General features: G+C 38.5%; 1 protein-coding gene and 1 long non-coding RNA gene across 6 annotated transcripts; both read right to left on the bottom strand.

Moving 5' to 3' along the window:
• Positions 1-1,610: 1,610 nt before the first annotated feature.
• LOC117294932 lies at positions 1,611-8,504 on the bottom strand. 5 transcript variants are annotated; one of them, XR_004519591.1, is made up of 4 exons: positions 8,473-8,504; positions 5,831-5,962; positions 4,449-4,779; positions 1,611-1,713 (listed from the first exon to the last, which is right to left on the bottom strand). It is a non-coding gene; the product is annotated as an uncharacterized LOC117294932 (long non-coding RNA). The 5 variants fall into 5 exon arrangements; XR_004519589.1 differs by lacking the exon at positions 8,473-8,504 and adding an exon at positions 7,261-7,299; XR_004519590.1 differs by lacking the exon at positions 8,473-8,504 and adding an exon at positions 7,156-7,197.
• A 2,538-nt stretch (positions 8,505-11,042) lies between these two features.
• LOC117294851 (small nuclear ribonucleoprotein G-like) lies at positions 11,043-14,263 on the bottom strand. Its single transcript, XM_033777393.1, has 4 exons — positions 14,126-14,263; positions 12,692-12,714; positions 12,178-12,302; positions 11,043-11,476 (listed from the first exon to the last, which is right to left on the bottom strand). The coding sequence occupies exons 1-4, from the start codon at positions 14,155-14,157 to the stop codon at positions 11,426-11,428; spliced, it is 231 nt and encodes a 76-aa protein (XP_033633284.1). The 5' UTR covers positions 14,158-14,263; the 3' UTR covers positions 11,043-11,425.
• Positions 14,264-15,199: the final 936 nt, after the last annotated feature.

Below are 15,199 nucleotides of genomic sequence, written 5' to 3'. Positions count from 1 at the left end.
CAAAATTTAATCTCGGAATTTTTTACATGTCAGGGAAGAAGTGATCCTAAAAACTGTGAGGTTTTCCAAATACTTTGTGAACTATGATGGTCTGCCATTTTGGGGAGTCAAACTACTGCTTCAACAATATGGCAGATCATGTTAGTTCAAGACGGCCAAGGAAAACTAAACAATTTCCAGGTGTATTTGTGTGGATCATTATTTTCTAAATTTAAAACATCTTTGGATGACAGTAATTTAAGAGCGGCATATAGGGTAGAGACATGGGCCTTCGGTGATACATGTAGATGTTCATCCATGACTGCACAGAGATTTCTGGCTTTCGTTGAGTGGTTTCACATCACCAACCGTGATGGAAATGACTGGAAGTGGCTGTTGTGAAAATCTTGATGTAAAATGAAGAACCAATGCTTTGCAGCATTAAGCATCATCTTGTTTGCAGTGGCTCTTTGGTGAACGTCCTTGATGCATGCATTGAGTTTCATTAGTACAGTGTTGCAGTCTGGCATAAACATGTGTCCGTGGTCGCCTCATGCTCACATTGTAATGGGGCCGCATTCCTGGAGTCACCCTCCTCATCACCTGTTCTCTTTCAATCTCTCCCAATGTGGAGAAGATGTTATCAAAGTACTGCAAGATAATAAAAAATCAAAGAAAAACAAATAACTAGTAGAAATAATTATTGGTTACCTCACCTCTGTAGGTAATCGAGACTTTCCACCCCCTCAGCTTTATTATGGAAACATAATGAACTTACTTCTGTTTTGTGTTTTAAAAAAAAGGTATGAGTTCACTCTTAATCGCAAAACCTTGGCCAAGGCTAAGGGTGATAATCTAATACTAATAATTTACCATTCGGACAACCTCTCATTGAGCCAAATACAGTGATGGCAACCTGCTCCATCATTTGTAAATTAAGGACAAAAGGTCTGGAATCCGGAATTACACAATATCCCCCAGAAAGGGAGATTAAAGTACCCTCCATATTTTTTCATGAGGGATTCAAAGCATCGCACGGTATAGGTGCCTGCCTAGCCTGTGCATGCAGCACAATAGATTTCCTGGTTCAAATAATATGGCCAACTGACCATAAAAAAAATGGATACTCTGAGTTGTTCCCGAGCGTTTGTAAGTTGGCCAACATAAGCTAGTTTGTATAAGATTTTACTTTTTTTTGTATACACCATCAGACATGGTTAAAATAACGAGAGTGTATGGACCAAATTGCACAGTTTTCGCATGGGGCACTTTCGTAATATTTGCAGGATCTACATGCAGATTTGACATGGTTGTTCTGATGCAATTAACTTTGATCAAAGGTTTTATATAAACACCATCAAAATACCTTCCCTATAGCATCTGCACTCAGGCCTGGAATAACATGCTTGCTACGGAGACCATCGGTCTCCATTGCCCCATGTATTGGCCTTGGTGCCTTCAAAAGTTTCCCACTGAAGTGCCCTTTGCAAAATGCAAATGACCTTGCCCTTCCAACATGAAATTCCAGGCCTGCTCATGAGTCGGTCTACACTGCTGCCCCTTTCAATGTTCGATTTATCTTTTACATAAGGATTTGTTGTGATAATAATTCTGAGCAGTATTACCTGAGCATCCCTAGTCGCTAGGCAACATCTGAGCAGAACACAAACAACTAAAGAGGTTTTCCATCATCTCATTTTCTTATGTGCTTGTCTTGTCATTTCTCTTTTAGACCTGTAAAGAAAACAATTTGGGGTTGAAAAACAAAATTGACTAGAGTGGGACTCGAACTAACCACCTCCAGATTAACGTGTAGACATTTCTACCAACTGTGTCATATATGATCCCTGGCTACACGACAGTTTAAAACGATGTATGTACAAAATAGGGACACCGACATAGGTCTAGATAGCTCAGTTGGTATAGAGTGCTGACACATTAAAGGAACACGTTGCCTTGGATCGGACGAGTGGGTCTATAAAAAGCGTTTGTAACCATTTGTTATAAAATGCATATTGTTGGAAAGATGTTTTAAAAGTAGAATACAATGATCCACACATATTTGCGTCGAAGTTGCATGGTTTTCCTTTTACTTTGTGAACTTACACGGTCGGCCATTTATGGGAGTCCAAAATTTGACTCCCATAAATGGCCGATGGTGTTTGTCGACAAGGTATGAAGAAAACTACGAAATTTCGAGGCAACTTTGTGTGGATCATTATATTCTACTTGTAAAACATCTTTCTGATCAATGCATTTTATAACAAACGGTTACAACACTTTTCAAAAACCAGCTCGACCGATCCAAGGCAACGTGCTCCTTTAATACATTTATTAAAAACATTTATGTTTAAAGTACATGGGTGTCAAATTGCCTGTGTTTCGATGCAAAACATTTCAAATGAATCATGCTTTTATATGATGACCTAAAACTACGTATACGAGTCTCAAAACAACATTGATAAAGAAGCACAAGACATACCAACCGTCGATTTCACAAAACTCTTCCTAACTTAAGACTAATCCTAGGACTTAGGACGAGTCCCAAACCTGCACTGTAGCATGCAGACCTTTACATTTATCCTAAGTTAGGACGAGTTTCGTACTAACTCCAGATAAGACGAGTCCTAACTCTTTGTGAAATCAACCCCAGGCATGTTAGTATACACATAATGAATGTTTATGAGTGCAATGGTGCGAATATGTTCATGAGTTGAAAGATGGAATGTTCTATTCAACGAGGCGGAGCCGAGTTGAATGGAACATTCCAGCCTTCAATGAATGAACATATTCGCACCATTGCACGAATGAAAAACATTCATTATTTGTTTTATATAACATCCAAGTAGATCTTTGTCATTTTGATTGAAAGATACAACTTTCAAAACAAACAATTTCAACTGTAGAAGCCGAATGCTAGTAATTTTACTATGCCTTCTTGCAGTAACACCTGCTGCGTTACCAAAGACACGCGCACGCAGTGATGTTTTTACTCAGCTTTTTCGTTCCATCCGAAAAGTACCATTGCACGCTGGCAGCGTGCAATGGTACTTTTCGGATGGAATGAAAAAGCACGGTGAGTGACTCAGCGTGCAATGGTACTTTTATTTGCTATCACGTGACGGACAATCCTCCAATCAAATGGCAAGGATCTGCTTGGGTGTTATATAATATTAACTATCCATGACAAAAATGAGGAAAAGAGAAAACCAGGCAAGAAAAACAGAGGAAAAGATAATATTCCTGTACTTTTGTACACAGAAAGTGAAATATAAAGGAGGAAAATCAAAACCCAAAAAGAGGAAGTCATCTGAAAGGACAAAACTTAAACATATAAGAAGTCTGCAATGGGTTTTGAATTATAAAAATCATCTGGAAGATAACAATGAATGAAAAATGCATACATGTTTCAATATGAGAGTGACAGATAAAAACAAACAAAACTTAGTCTGCAATGGGTTTTGAATTACAAAAAATCATCTGGAAGATAACAATGAATGAAAAAAGGCATACATGTTTCAATATGAGGGTGACAGATAAAAACACACAAAACTTAGAAGTCTGCAATGGGTTTTGAATTTTAACAAAATAACCTGGAAGAAAACAATGAATGAAAAAAGCATATTTCAATATGAGGGTGACAGATAAAAGCATCCATTTAAATAGTATTGAGGGAAAAATATGTTTATAAATTTACAAACCAAAATAAGAAACATTTCATAAACAAGAAATCAAATGACATGTGACAGGCGTTTTACATAAATTAATGCCTTATCAACGTTCAACAATATTCAAACAAAAGTATACAATATGAACAACGATCAATTAAAACCACAATTTTAAGTCTTGTAATGTACATGTATAATATCAAATAATAAACCACAAGGGAAACCGATCAGGTAAATTTTTTAATGATTCCGGGAGCAGGATTTGAACCAACGAACTCCAAATTAACGTGCTAGCACTCAAGGCCTTATACTTCACGAAAGGTAACGAGGGCGATTGCCCCTCTGGTCATTGCCTTTGAAATGCTCCAGTAATTTACAATTTCCACATAAGGTGCACCATTACCAAGGGAAAAATGCCTTGGTGCCGGTGCCCTTTCACAAACAAAGCAGGCCTGCTAACCCTGTGTTGGCGGGCTCTCCATTTTGTCAATATCTTAGTTCAGGGTGCCATGTATTATTGTTTCTACTATATTACCTTCCAGTATGCACTAATAATCCAATCAAACCAGAGTGTGATATCAGGCGATAACCCAATCACAGTTTTCATATTGCACTCTGAGTATTGTGAGTGTCAATGTATCACGCTTCGCATACGGTCAGTGCAAAAGTTACATTCTGAACTTTGCATGGCAACACCAAAAACAAAAACCCAACCTAACCTCATTGACTTGATTAGGCTGGTAGATAAATAGTTATTGAGTGACATGAAATCACATCGATGATGAGAAAATATTTAAGTACCTGTTGTCGTCATAGTTCAGCCTCTTCCTTGAGGGCGCAAAACTGAAGCGCGAGGGCTTAAACGACTCGCTCCTTGCAGACCAATTAGATTCCCTCGTCGACGGGGCTGTGAGGGACAACCTTTGAGTTCTCTCGGCATTGAGTTGTTGTGGCCTTGGAGATGACGTCCCGTTGACTAATGACTTTGGGAGAGAGGTTGGACTCTGGGTTTCCTTGGTGCAGTGGTAGTGGACGGACAAGTACCTGGGTATGAGGATGCGGCGACGGAGCTTGGAGTACTGGAAGGCGTCAGGCGTCAAATTTGTAGCGCTTAAGATGAATGATAATTACCCTGAAAGAACAAGATAAATTGCCCCACTATCAAGTCCAGAAAACTCATTTGGTTTGACAGGTCGGACAGAGGTGATGAATGATCAAATAATCAAACAAGGACAGGAGAATACATGTTGGGAAAATGTTTTCTGTAAGCTGATTGGTTTGCTCTGCGATTTATTGGAAAACAATCAGTCACCACTTATAATTTATAACGGTTACAGAAATTAAGAATGACTCGAGACATAGTTCTTGCGATCTTCAGTGTCCGCTTGTAAGGTTGCGGTTTTTGGAAAGGCGAGAATGAAAGACATAACATGTCTGATTGAAAACCATTGGACCAATTTGCATTCGAAAGCTTTGTAAGTGACAATGATGAATTTAAACAGGTTTACGAAGACAAATTTATCAATTCTTTAGAAAAAAAAAGTGAAAATGAAAGACAGCACTACCTTTGATTGAGCACCATTGGACCAATTTGCCATCAAAAGCTTTGCAATTGATGATAAATTGAAAAAGGTTTTCTGAAGACAACTCTTATACCAATTTATCATTACTATTGACAACATGAAATTCTCAGCAAGGAGGAAAATGAAGGTAAAAAAAACAGGGTTTGCTGTTCTGTTACTTCGATTACCTAGGATTATACTAGGATAATTGCACAGTGGTAACAGTTGGTGAAAAAAAAACAGTACACAGATGGACATCAGGGCATGAAAAAACATGCACAAACACCAATGAACAAAGGTATTTAAAAAGGCAAGACATATATATACATAAATCCTCAATCTAGGTACAAAATAGGGCTACTATAACCCAATATAAAAACAATATTTTGTAAATGACAAAAATAAATAATTCTTCAATATTATCAATCTTTAAAGACACTGGCACTCATATTGGGTTTTGTCCATTAAATGCTGATTTATAGGCAAAATTATAAAGAAATATACATTATAAGTCACATGTAAAAGTTCAGCTGAATGCACTGCCTAGTTGCTAAGAAAAAAGCAACAAACAGCTTCCAATCAGCATCACAAAAAACACATCCCAACAAAAACTTCTATTACCTTGGTAGCTTAGTGAACTTATGCGCGACTATAGCCTGCTTGCAGTCACATTCTCCGCAGGCATACTCTATACCCTCCTCTCTGAAGAACTGCTCCAGCGCCTTCTGGATCGACCCGATCGGGTTAGAATGACTGAAACATGGACAAATTATAACAATCGTTAATAGGAGTCCCTAACCACCGGTTCTTTTCGGAACCAACACTAGTCACATAGAGATATTCACATGTTGTCACCGCAAACCTCTCTAAGTTAGGCCGTGTTCGAATTGGCGACTTCGGCTACAGCTACGGCCATTCTTCAACACTGACAGACGCGCTGATCTAGCCGTAGCTGTAGCCAAAGTCGCCAATTTGGACACGGCATTATACCTCAACCTGGATCGACCCGATAGGGTTAGAAATACTGAAATATGGAAAAGTTTAAAACAATTGATACAAATATTGAATTGTGACAATTAACATTTTAAAATTGAAAAAGTATGGCAATGAATTTACTTTTATAGAGAAGGAAACTTCTCCAAAAATCACATTATTTTTGTTTCCTTTTGGTTTTATTCAAAAATACCAAACAACAAGTCCGGTAACAATTATTAAGTTTACAAAAAGTGACATCAAGAGTTATGATGTATATTAGAATAATTTAAAGATAAAACATTAGTCATTAACAATTAAAAATTATAGAAAAAGTGATAGATAAGATATATAAATGCATTCGCTAACACAGAATTATTGAGGTGCAGTCGAGTCTGAGTGAAGTCCAGTCTACCTTGTCATGTGGGGAAAAAAATTCTGACATTTGAGAACTTTGAGGAAGAGCCAAAAGTAATCCAAAAAGGAGAACATTCTCAATACATGTACAGATTACAATAGATATTGCCTTGGATCTCGTGCTTAAAAAGACATTCAAAATACACAATATATCGTTCAAAATTAGGGAATACATTATGACATTAACAAGATCTCCTGTACTGTTTTTAACACTCCAGTAACATAGCACACATTGCAGTTTACTTCACTCAATTATTATCTACCCTTGTTTGCCTCAGGTATTGTTCATGTTGACTGTACTGAGGCGGTTAACTACAACCCTCTAGATCTTTGCAATTGCAACCCTTGGTATTATTTAAATCTTTGCATTATGAAGTATTATTGTATGATTTAAGTAACCAGAATAAATGAAGCTTTAAACTCTTCAAGACAGTGGAAATGGACGTTTGGACAGTGTTATTGTTTGTATTGTATTGTATTATTCTACTTTCTCTGAGAATTGTAGCCTACAACCGCAGGACGCCACGCACAGGCATATTAAGAAGCATTTGCGATACCTTCGCTTGCGTCACAGTTCACTCTGCAATTAACATTTATCTTTTCATCGCCAATTTACGTGTCATCAGTCAAAAATGGCCTCAAGAGCATGAAGACACACATACACACACACAGCCTTTAGTCAATTCAGAACATGGTCAATGAGCTCTCCTGCAGCAAAAGAAGTAGGATGTGGTTGGTCGAGTCCACAAAACAACAGTACAGATCACATCTTTGCAGTGAACACAGAACTGGGAGAATAACTGCTTCCAATATGAGTCCTGTCACGAAGCATGTTGATGCACAAGTAATTATCTGAAAGATAAAGCAGACAAAAACTAAGGGAATAAATGAGTGGTTACAAGTTCTTAAAAAGGCGTTTAAAACAGGCAGGGTCGTGGTCGTTCAGCCCTTGTTTCCTCTTTTACGTATCTTATTTGATGACCTGACATGTGTTGCATTTTAATGACTGAGACAGTTTTCGGATGCATTGTGTGGTGTGTGCGTAGTTAGTCTTGGTGCAAGACGTTTCTTGTTTTGCTTTCACACCCAGCGCGGCCAACTCACAAACATCACCCGTATCGGTGAAACATCTAGCACCAAGACCAGCACATATTATGCATCTAAACATATCCAAAACAACCGGTTATAAACAGCTCCAGCTGGTCTTTATCACTCGTTAACTTTAAACACCCTGACCCCACGTGAAGCGCTCTCCACCACAACAGGAATGCAGATAGCGAAACTGATTGAGGCATTTATGAATGATCTTTTGCCTTGTAAATCATAACCAAAAAATCTCCCCTGAAAGTCAGTTATGACTAATATGACTATGAGCTAATTAATGAGCAGTATCATTACCAGAATATTGATATTATATTCTGAATATAATATCAATATCTGTCATCTCTAAAAAATGTTGAGGAATATATAATTGAATAGGCCTATGTATGTTTCTTTTTTAGTTTCTACCACAAATCACACATAAATCTAGCCAATACACTACTCAAATTGTAGCCTACAGCTTGTTGGGTTTGACATGCTTGATGATTTAATCATGATCCGGTCATGATTAAATCATAAACAAGCTTTATTGATATTTTATTAAACTATTTTGTGTTCAATCAAAGTCAAAAGAACATGCATGGACCTACCTACGTATGTACATACATGTACAGTCCCTCGTTCTTGTCGTAGTTTTTTATATTAATATTACACATCTGACTTGGCTAAATAAAGCATGTAGGTACACCCATTCGTGGGTGAAACTGTCTTCCGCCACAGAAGCATGACCGTCCACCACAAACAATGTCAATGTTTACAAACTTATTGTTTACAAAAAAACTTTGTAGAACACGTTACGTGACGACTGTATAACTGGAGGTGCAAAATATTTCCCACAATCCTTTGCGGGACATCGGATTTTTGCTATCTGCAATAAGGTCTATGAATATAAACAGCGCCCTCTACTATTGTTTAACCAACAATTTATTTATTGTACAAAACTAGTAATCTATGGTTCATTTTAGGGCAGAGGGTGGCTATTGGATACACCAAATTCTTTATTTGATTTATTCAGATTTCCAATGTGTTCTTATCAATAATTGAGAGATTCAAACAGGACAAAATCTGCGCATTGAACAACCTTAAACAATAATTGTACATGTACATGTATGTGAACTGAGGGGACAACTACAAGGTGAAGACAGCACTCCAAAAATCTTTCTAATTCACTTTTGTTACCCACAAAAAAAACCGGAAGTAAATTTTTAATATGTTTAGATTCGTGGTGTTTCTGTTCACTTTGTATTTTTCTTTGTTTGATTTCTCGTTTTAGGGAACATTACAGAATTTGTAAGAAAAAAACTTGTCCAAGATCACAGATTCACATAAACTTACACGGTCTAGCGATGACAATAGTAGAAAACATCCCATGAAATATTTCTGCCTGAAATGTCATACTATTTGATGAAAAATAACTAAAACTAATATCATGTTTGGAGTTAATTGCTCAGTGAGCTTTTTCTTCGATGTCATGCAAAATTTCTTGTGACCCAGATGGCCGACCTATCTCTACAGGTTTGTATATGGTGGATTACTACACTGCCAGCAACTGTTTTGTTAGCAAAAACCAATTCTGTAATGTTCTTTCACCTATTATGGTGCATAGATTTATTTATTGTACATTTTGCGTTGTTTTGGTCAATTAAATAACACTAAAATATAAATAACAATCAAACAAACTCAGAAACAGCTTTTAAAATTTGTTATGTAAAACCATTTTTATTACGAAATCCTTTTTAACGTACAAAGATTTTAAGCATTGTCTTTCTTTCAAAATACATTAAAAAACTTCAACAACGATTGACCTACAGGGACTGCAGTGCATCAGGTTGGTTATGCCAAGGTTTCGCCAAGAGATTTGTTTACTTGACAGTTTTATACAAACAAAATTATCAACATAAATAGTTGACAGACTGGTAAAAGCCGGTCTCTCAGGGAAATCTGTCCGCCGAAGATTCTGTCCCCTATATTGAAAATTAAATGGGCTGAAGGAGGATGATTCAAACAAGGGCGCTATCAGAAGTTTGTATTCCCAATGATCATAAACTCCAATTAACTGTAACTGTCCACCATGTTTTTCCTTTCATTAAAGTTGCCTGGTTTTGAGAATACCGCTTTTTAAATTCAATACATAGTATATTACAGAAATGAGCGAGTGTCATTGCTGACGAAGTAGTCTATAACAGGGTGCCAGATCTTAGGAGGTACATTAAATTATGAATGTTGCACCTTTCAATCACCCCTGGAGTTATAGATTCCAATGAGCTTTTGGGAACAGTATTGTAAGTGCTAGAAACTTGAACCAAAAGCCCGACTTATTCAATGTTGAGAAGAAAAGAAAAAAAAGCATCTTGACTACAAACTGTCTAATCCCTGATCTTATGACACAATGTATTCAGAGTAGCCAAGGTACAAAGTAATAGTATAACTATTGACACAACATGATACTCTTGTTTTAAGTCAAGTTAATTTTACTTCCTCAACATAACTGGGCCCAAATTCATGGCTCTGCTTACCGTAAGCACAAGCAGGGAATTCCGTGCTTACGGAGAGCGTATTTCACGGGTTAGCAAGGAATTTTGGCTTCTGCGCTTGCGTACTCCACGTTACTAGGCATTCTACGCTTACACAGCTAGCGCAGAAATTCATCGCTTGCACGCAAGCGGAGAATGGTGATCGAAAGCTCAGAAGTCGGCGGTAAGCAAAGCCATGAAATTGGGCCCTGCTTTCCAGGTTTGATTTGGACGAGTTTACATTGCATGAAATAAGTAATGTTGTCACGCAGTCATATGCCGACGATCCTTATTATGGCCAGCCATGTTTCTACATGCTTTAAATAAAACTGGATAAACATGTCAAAACCAAACCTGATGACCATCCCCACTACAATTGGGCCAGTCCCAACTACGGTTGGGACAGGCACAACTACAGTAGGGACAGTCCTTCTAAGTTGGGACAGTCATAGTTGTGACAGTCACAACTACAGTTGTGACAGTCACATCTAGGGTTGGAACAGTCCCAACTACAGTTGGGCCAGTCCCCGCAGTTGGGGATAGTTTTACCAAATTGAAAGCTTATTACAGAAATGAAATCCCGCTGGGACAACAGCTTAGGGTATTGAACTATTTCAACTTAGAAAAAACACTTGTAAATATTTACACTAAAATTGTAGAAAAAAAAAGTTGAATAGTTGTCGTCTAAGGGTCATGTCACACAAGGCAATTTACGGGCAACCAGTTCCAGGCAATCTCCATGAAGAAAAGGCATTCCCATTTTATTGTTAACATTTTTCTTTTGTGAATCATAAGACAATGTTTTAAAATTGACTCATGTGCTACCAAAGTGGTCCTGAGGCATGCACTGCAGTTGGTTGCCTCCAAGTTGCATGCAAAAGTTGCCTTGTGTGACAAGGCCCTAATGGTCCAACCCGTTCATCAGAGTAGGTCGCAGAGTAAGGCATGTTCATAGGCCGATCAACCACACAAAGTAATTAATCACTCCGTGATCACACTACAGCTGGACTAGAAGATTCAAAATATCATCGACCCAATTCCGGACTTCAAGCTGACGAGTTCACAAAATGTTTTCTCATGAGGATACTCCAAGGAATGTATCATCACCTTATACTGGGGGCAAAGCTCTGAAGACTGGCAATGGTTGACTACTCCAGTATTAGGTGATCACAAAGGATGGTTTAAGAGTCCCTAGCTATCTGTTGTCAGACCGCTATATTCTTTCCAACACCTCAAGAAGAATTATGCTATTTCCACGAATGACCTGTGTAACAAAATATAATGACAGTCCATATGATTACACAACAATAAGTACATTATGTTCATCATTGTGCATGGTGTTAACACAAAATTCTCAAATGAGGCATATTTCACCCATTACAAAAATAGTACAAAAATCAACAAAGAATGGGGCTGACCTACAATTGGGTTAGGCTCTGACTTTTCTATAACAATCTAACAGATTTTCTTGACACACAAATTTGTTGATATCAGATTGAAATAAGAACTTTGTGCCTGTTACAAACATTTATCTTTGATTTTGAAAGCCAGACTCAGCAATCTTGGGTTTTTTTTTGGGGGGGAAATAACATTAGCTGTTGCAAACAACTTACTTACCAAGTGGACTGATGGTATAAATGCAAAAAATAGTTAATGGCCTGACGTTTCGACCCTAGCAGAGACTTTCTTGAAGGCTAAAAGAAAGACTCATCTAGGGTCAAACGTCAGGCCATTAACTATTTTTTGTGTTTTTTTTTTTATCAACAGTTCTTTTTTTGGGGGGGTGGGGGTTAAAAAAATCTGATTATAGCATGGTTGTTAAATGTTACAAAATGTGCCTGTGTGAAAGGAAAATATGTGTTCTACCATCCAAGTTCTCTTGCATTGCTACATTTTACAACCATGCTAGCAAGGGACCCCTGCTAAATTGCTGTCACGTGAAAAGGGCTTTAAGTTACTACTCACCACCATACCGATGTCATGTTTAACATTACCAGCAGCATCTTCAACAGTCTCATCCATGACAAGGTTCATAAATGGATCGAAACCTCGCAGGATACCCGTTACTCGTCGGTTTCCATTCAGTTTCACTGCACACAAAGAAATAATTTTGGTTTTTTTTAAGCACGGTGTAGATGCTTGGAGTTTTTACATAAAACAGATGCTTAAAGGCACTTGACATTTGGGCACAACTCAACCACTGTGAATTATTTGTTGCGAATATGCGACGTCAACATTCGTATCGCATTCGCAGGAAGTATGAACTGGGCTTAAAGCTTGCACTTGAATAATTGTGTTGATTCGCTTGCCCATGGTGGATTTTGAAAAAGTGGATTTATTTATAGACCACCACTAAAATCTGCACAATCACTGCATGCAGCAAACCTTTTGGACTAGAGAATTAGAAAGGGACAGTTTCCAAAAGATTTATTATAATGGCTTCTTCTTATTGAAAAAATAAAATAAAAACTCAACTCACATGAAAGCTTCTTGTCCATGAACCTGGAAAAGGTTGGGAAAAAGTAGAGAAAACAAATACATTTAATTGCATACAATTCAAATAAATACTACCATACTACTTTTGAAGCAGATGTTACGAATATCGTTGCATTTTCAGTGTCTCTCAAGAAGGTAAATTTCTTATATAAAAAAAACCTGAATTCTGACGGTGCTCATGATGGGATGTCTGACAACACATCCAGCGGACACCTCGACAGTCTGACACATCGACGGGTCAGATAACTCGACTGATCAGGCATACGACAGCTTGACAAGCAATCACTGACGCATCAGTGATGAAAATCGTCAATCGAAAATCGAGTGCAAAGACAATTCAACGGTTGATGACTGATCTGCGTACGTACGTTCGTTACTGACATGATCACTCTGCATTCTCAGTCTGATCAAAAGTGACTTCTCTAGCAGTGCGAGACCACGCGCGTACCACACAGCCGTCGAGTTGTAACTGTCTGACCGGTCAGACTGTCTGACCCGTCAAGTAATCAGACTGCCAAGTTGTCCAGTGGACGAGTTGTCTGGACTCCCGTCCCATGCTCCGTTGTGATCATGCACATCGGTAAGCATCATGATCATGGCGCCGACAGTGTGATCACTAGCTCTCAAAAGTTTTCATAAAATTACACCAAAACGAGAACGCACATTTTCAAGTTAATGTGCTTTCAACAATGTGCTATGGTATATAGAAATGTGCGTTTCTACTTGAAAAATGGTTTCACTTCCCTGACTCCTGAGCAGAGACGCCAGCAGGCCTAGTGTCTAGGGCCCAAAAAAGAAAGAGGCAGGGGAAGGAAGTCCAGTGTACATTGTATTTTTAATTATTTAATATAAATATGGGGCCATATAATATTCATATATATTTATAGGCCTAGGGCTAGGCCCTAATCGATGACAATATAAAACTGATTCACAGTGAATGAGTGATACTGATGTGATGGCGTATGAATATTAGGACAACAACAAAAGTGATTTTTCTGAAAGCACCATCACGGTTATTATTTAGGATTAGCACTAGGCCCCTAACTAATTACTAAAAAGATGATCATTCAAAAACGGTCGAAGCAGATTTAAAAAAATCAGCGGGCACAGAAATAGGATTGCAATGGTCCTGGGGACAAGGAAGGATACAAAGTGGATTTGCGGGTTTGCCCTATTTACAGAGCAAGTAGTTACATCTACATGTGCAGAACTGACCACTATGGGGGTGATGAGACACTCAAATCGTAACTTTCCACTACACACTACACTGTACAACCACAACAAATGACATCCATTGCTACACAAAGTCAATAGAAAAAAAAACATGTCAGTCACAATCTTTATAATGCCCGCAAGTAGCTTCTCCTACTTTTGAATAGCACAAAAACAAGTCAAATGTAAAGATATATAATCTTACTTTTTTAGCTCTGGGGGATGTGCTTTACTCATCTTTAAAAATTCGGATGTTTAGGGATTTCTGAGGAAGATCTGTGCACCTGAAGTACGTAACTCAAACGATTATTTATTGAAAACACACAAGACTGGTACCCAGAATCCCTTAGAGTTGTCTTTACGTTATCTAGCTTATTATTAGACTGGTTCCCGCTGGATCTTGGCTGAAGCTAGCCGCAAATTAGGCCAGACTTGCTAATCCGTAAGTTTCTGAATATGCGGCTAGCCATTTCGCAGAAAGGCCGTCCGCGTATTCCGAAAATTAGAGTACAAGCAGTAGAGGGAGGTGAAGTACGGAAGCCCATTAGTGCCAGGCCCCAATTTCATAGCGCTGCTTAACGGTAAGCAAATTTTCGTGCTTACTGTAGCAGAAAAATTTGCTTCGGGGCAAGCGTATTTCACAGGTTAGCAGAAAAATTGGGCGGCCATATTGCACTGGAGCATGAGGTGCGTTCCACTCGCGCAAACGTTGCCAACAGTTGCGCACGTTCGCCAACAATTTCAAGTGGAACGAGTTATTCGCCGCCACCGTTGGCGAACGTTGGCAACTTTAGGCAAACATATTTCTGAGGTGTTGGCGAGTGGTTTTAAAAATGGCGGACACGCATACGGTACTATTTCTTTGTCACAAACATAATTACATTGTATTTTCGGTGGATGATAATGCAGATTTGGAATAACGAAGTTAATTAGTTGATGTAATGATGTCAAAAAGAGGACTATTGCAGCAAAAACGAAGTTTAAAAAAAACCTACGTATGGTGCGCGCCATCTTCATTTCAGGGCGCCGCCATATTGACATCGCGTATATGCACGAATCGTTCAAACGATAAAAAAACGTTTGCGCGAACAGTTGCGAGTCGTTTGCACGAGTGGAACGCACCCATGGTCGATGGTCAATCCGAGAGCTGCGTCGTCACAGTTTCTGGTCGAGCTCCATGCCCACTGGTTCGATCGATATAGTCAAACTCCCCCTGTGCATGCTCTATGGTTTCTGCTGGTTAGTCTAGTCGGTCTAGTCAAGCCTCGTCGCCACCCGG

The sequence above is a fragment of the Asterias rubens genome, chromosome 9 (genome assembly GCF_902459465.1).
Source record: "Asterias rubens chromosome 9, eAstRub1.3, whole genome shotgun sequence".
NCBI classification, from domain to species: Eukaryota; Metazoa; Echinodermata; class Asteroidea; order Forcipulatida; family Asteriidae; genus Asterias; species Asterias rubens.
This window is presented reverse-complemented; position numbering and strand designations above follow the sequence as displayed.

What these genes read in the sequence shown, in the direction of transcription:
- LOC117294851 (XM_033777393.1), bottom strand. Translation starts at nt 14,157, where the DNA reads ATGAGTAAAGCACATCCCCCAGAGCTAAAAAA. An exon ending in CATCCCCCAGAGCTAAAAAA is followed by an intron (nt 12,715 to 14,125) that starts GTAAGATTATAT and finishes AACCTTTTCCAG; the next exon opens with GTTCATGGACAAGAAGCTTT. An exon ending in CATGGACAAGAAGCTTTCAT is followed by an intron (nt 12,303 to 12,691) that starts GTGAGTTGAGTT and finishes CTTTGTGTGCAG; the next exon opens with TGAAACTGAATGGAAACCGA.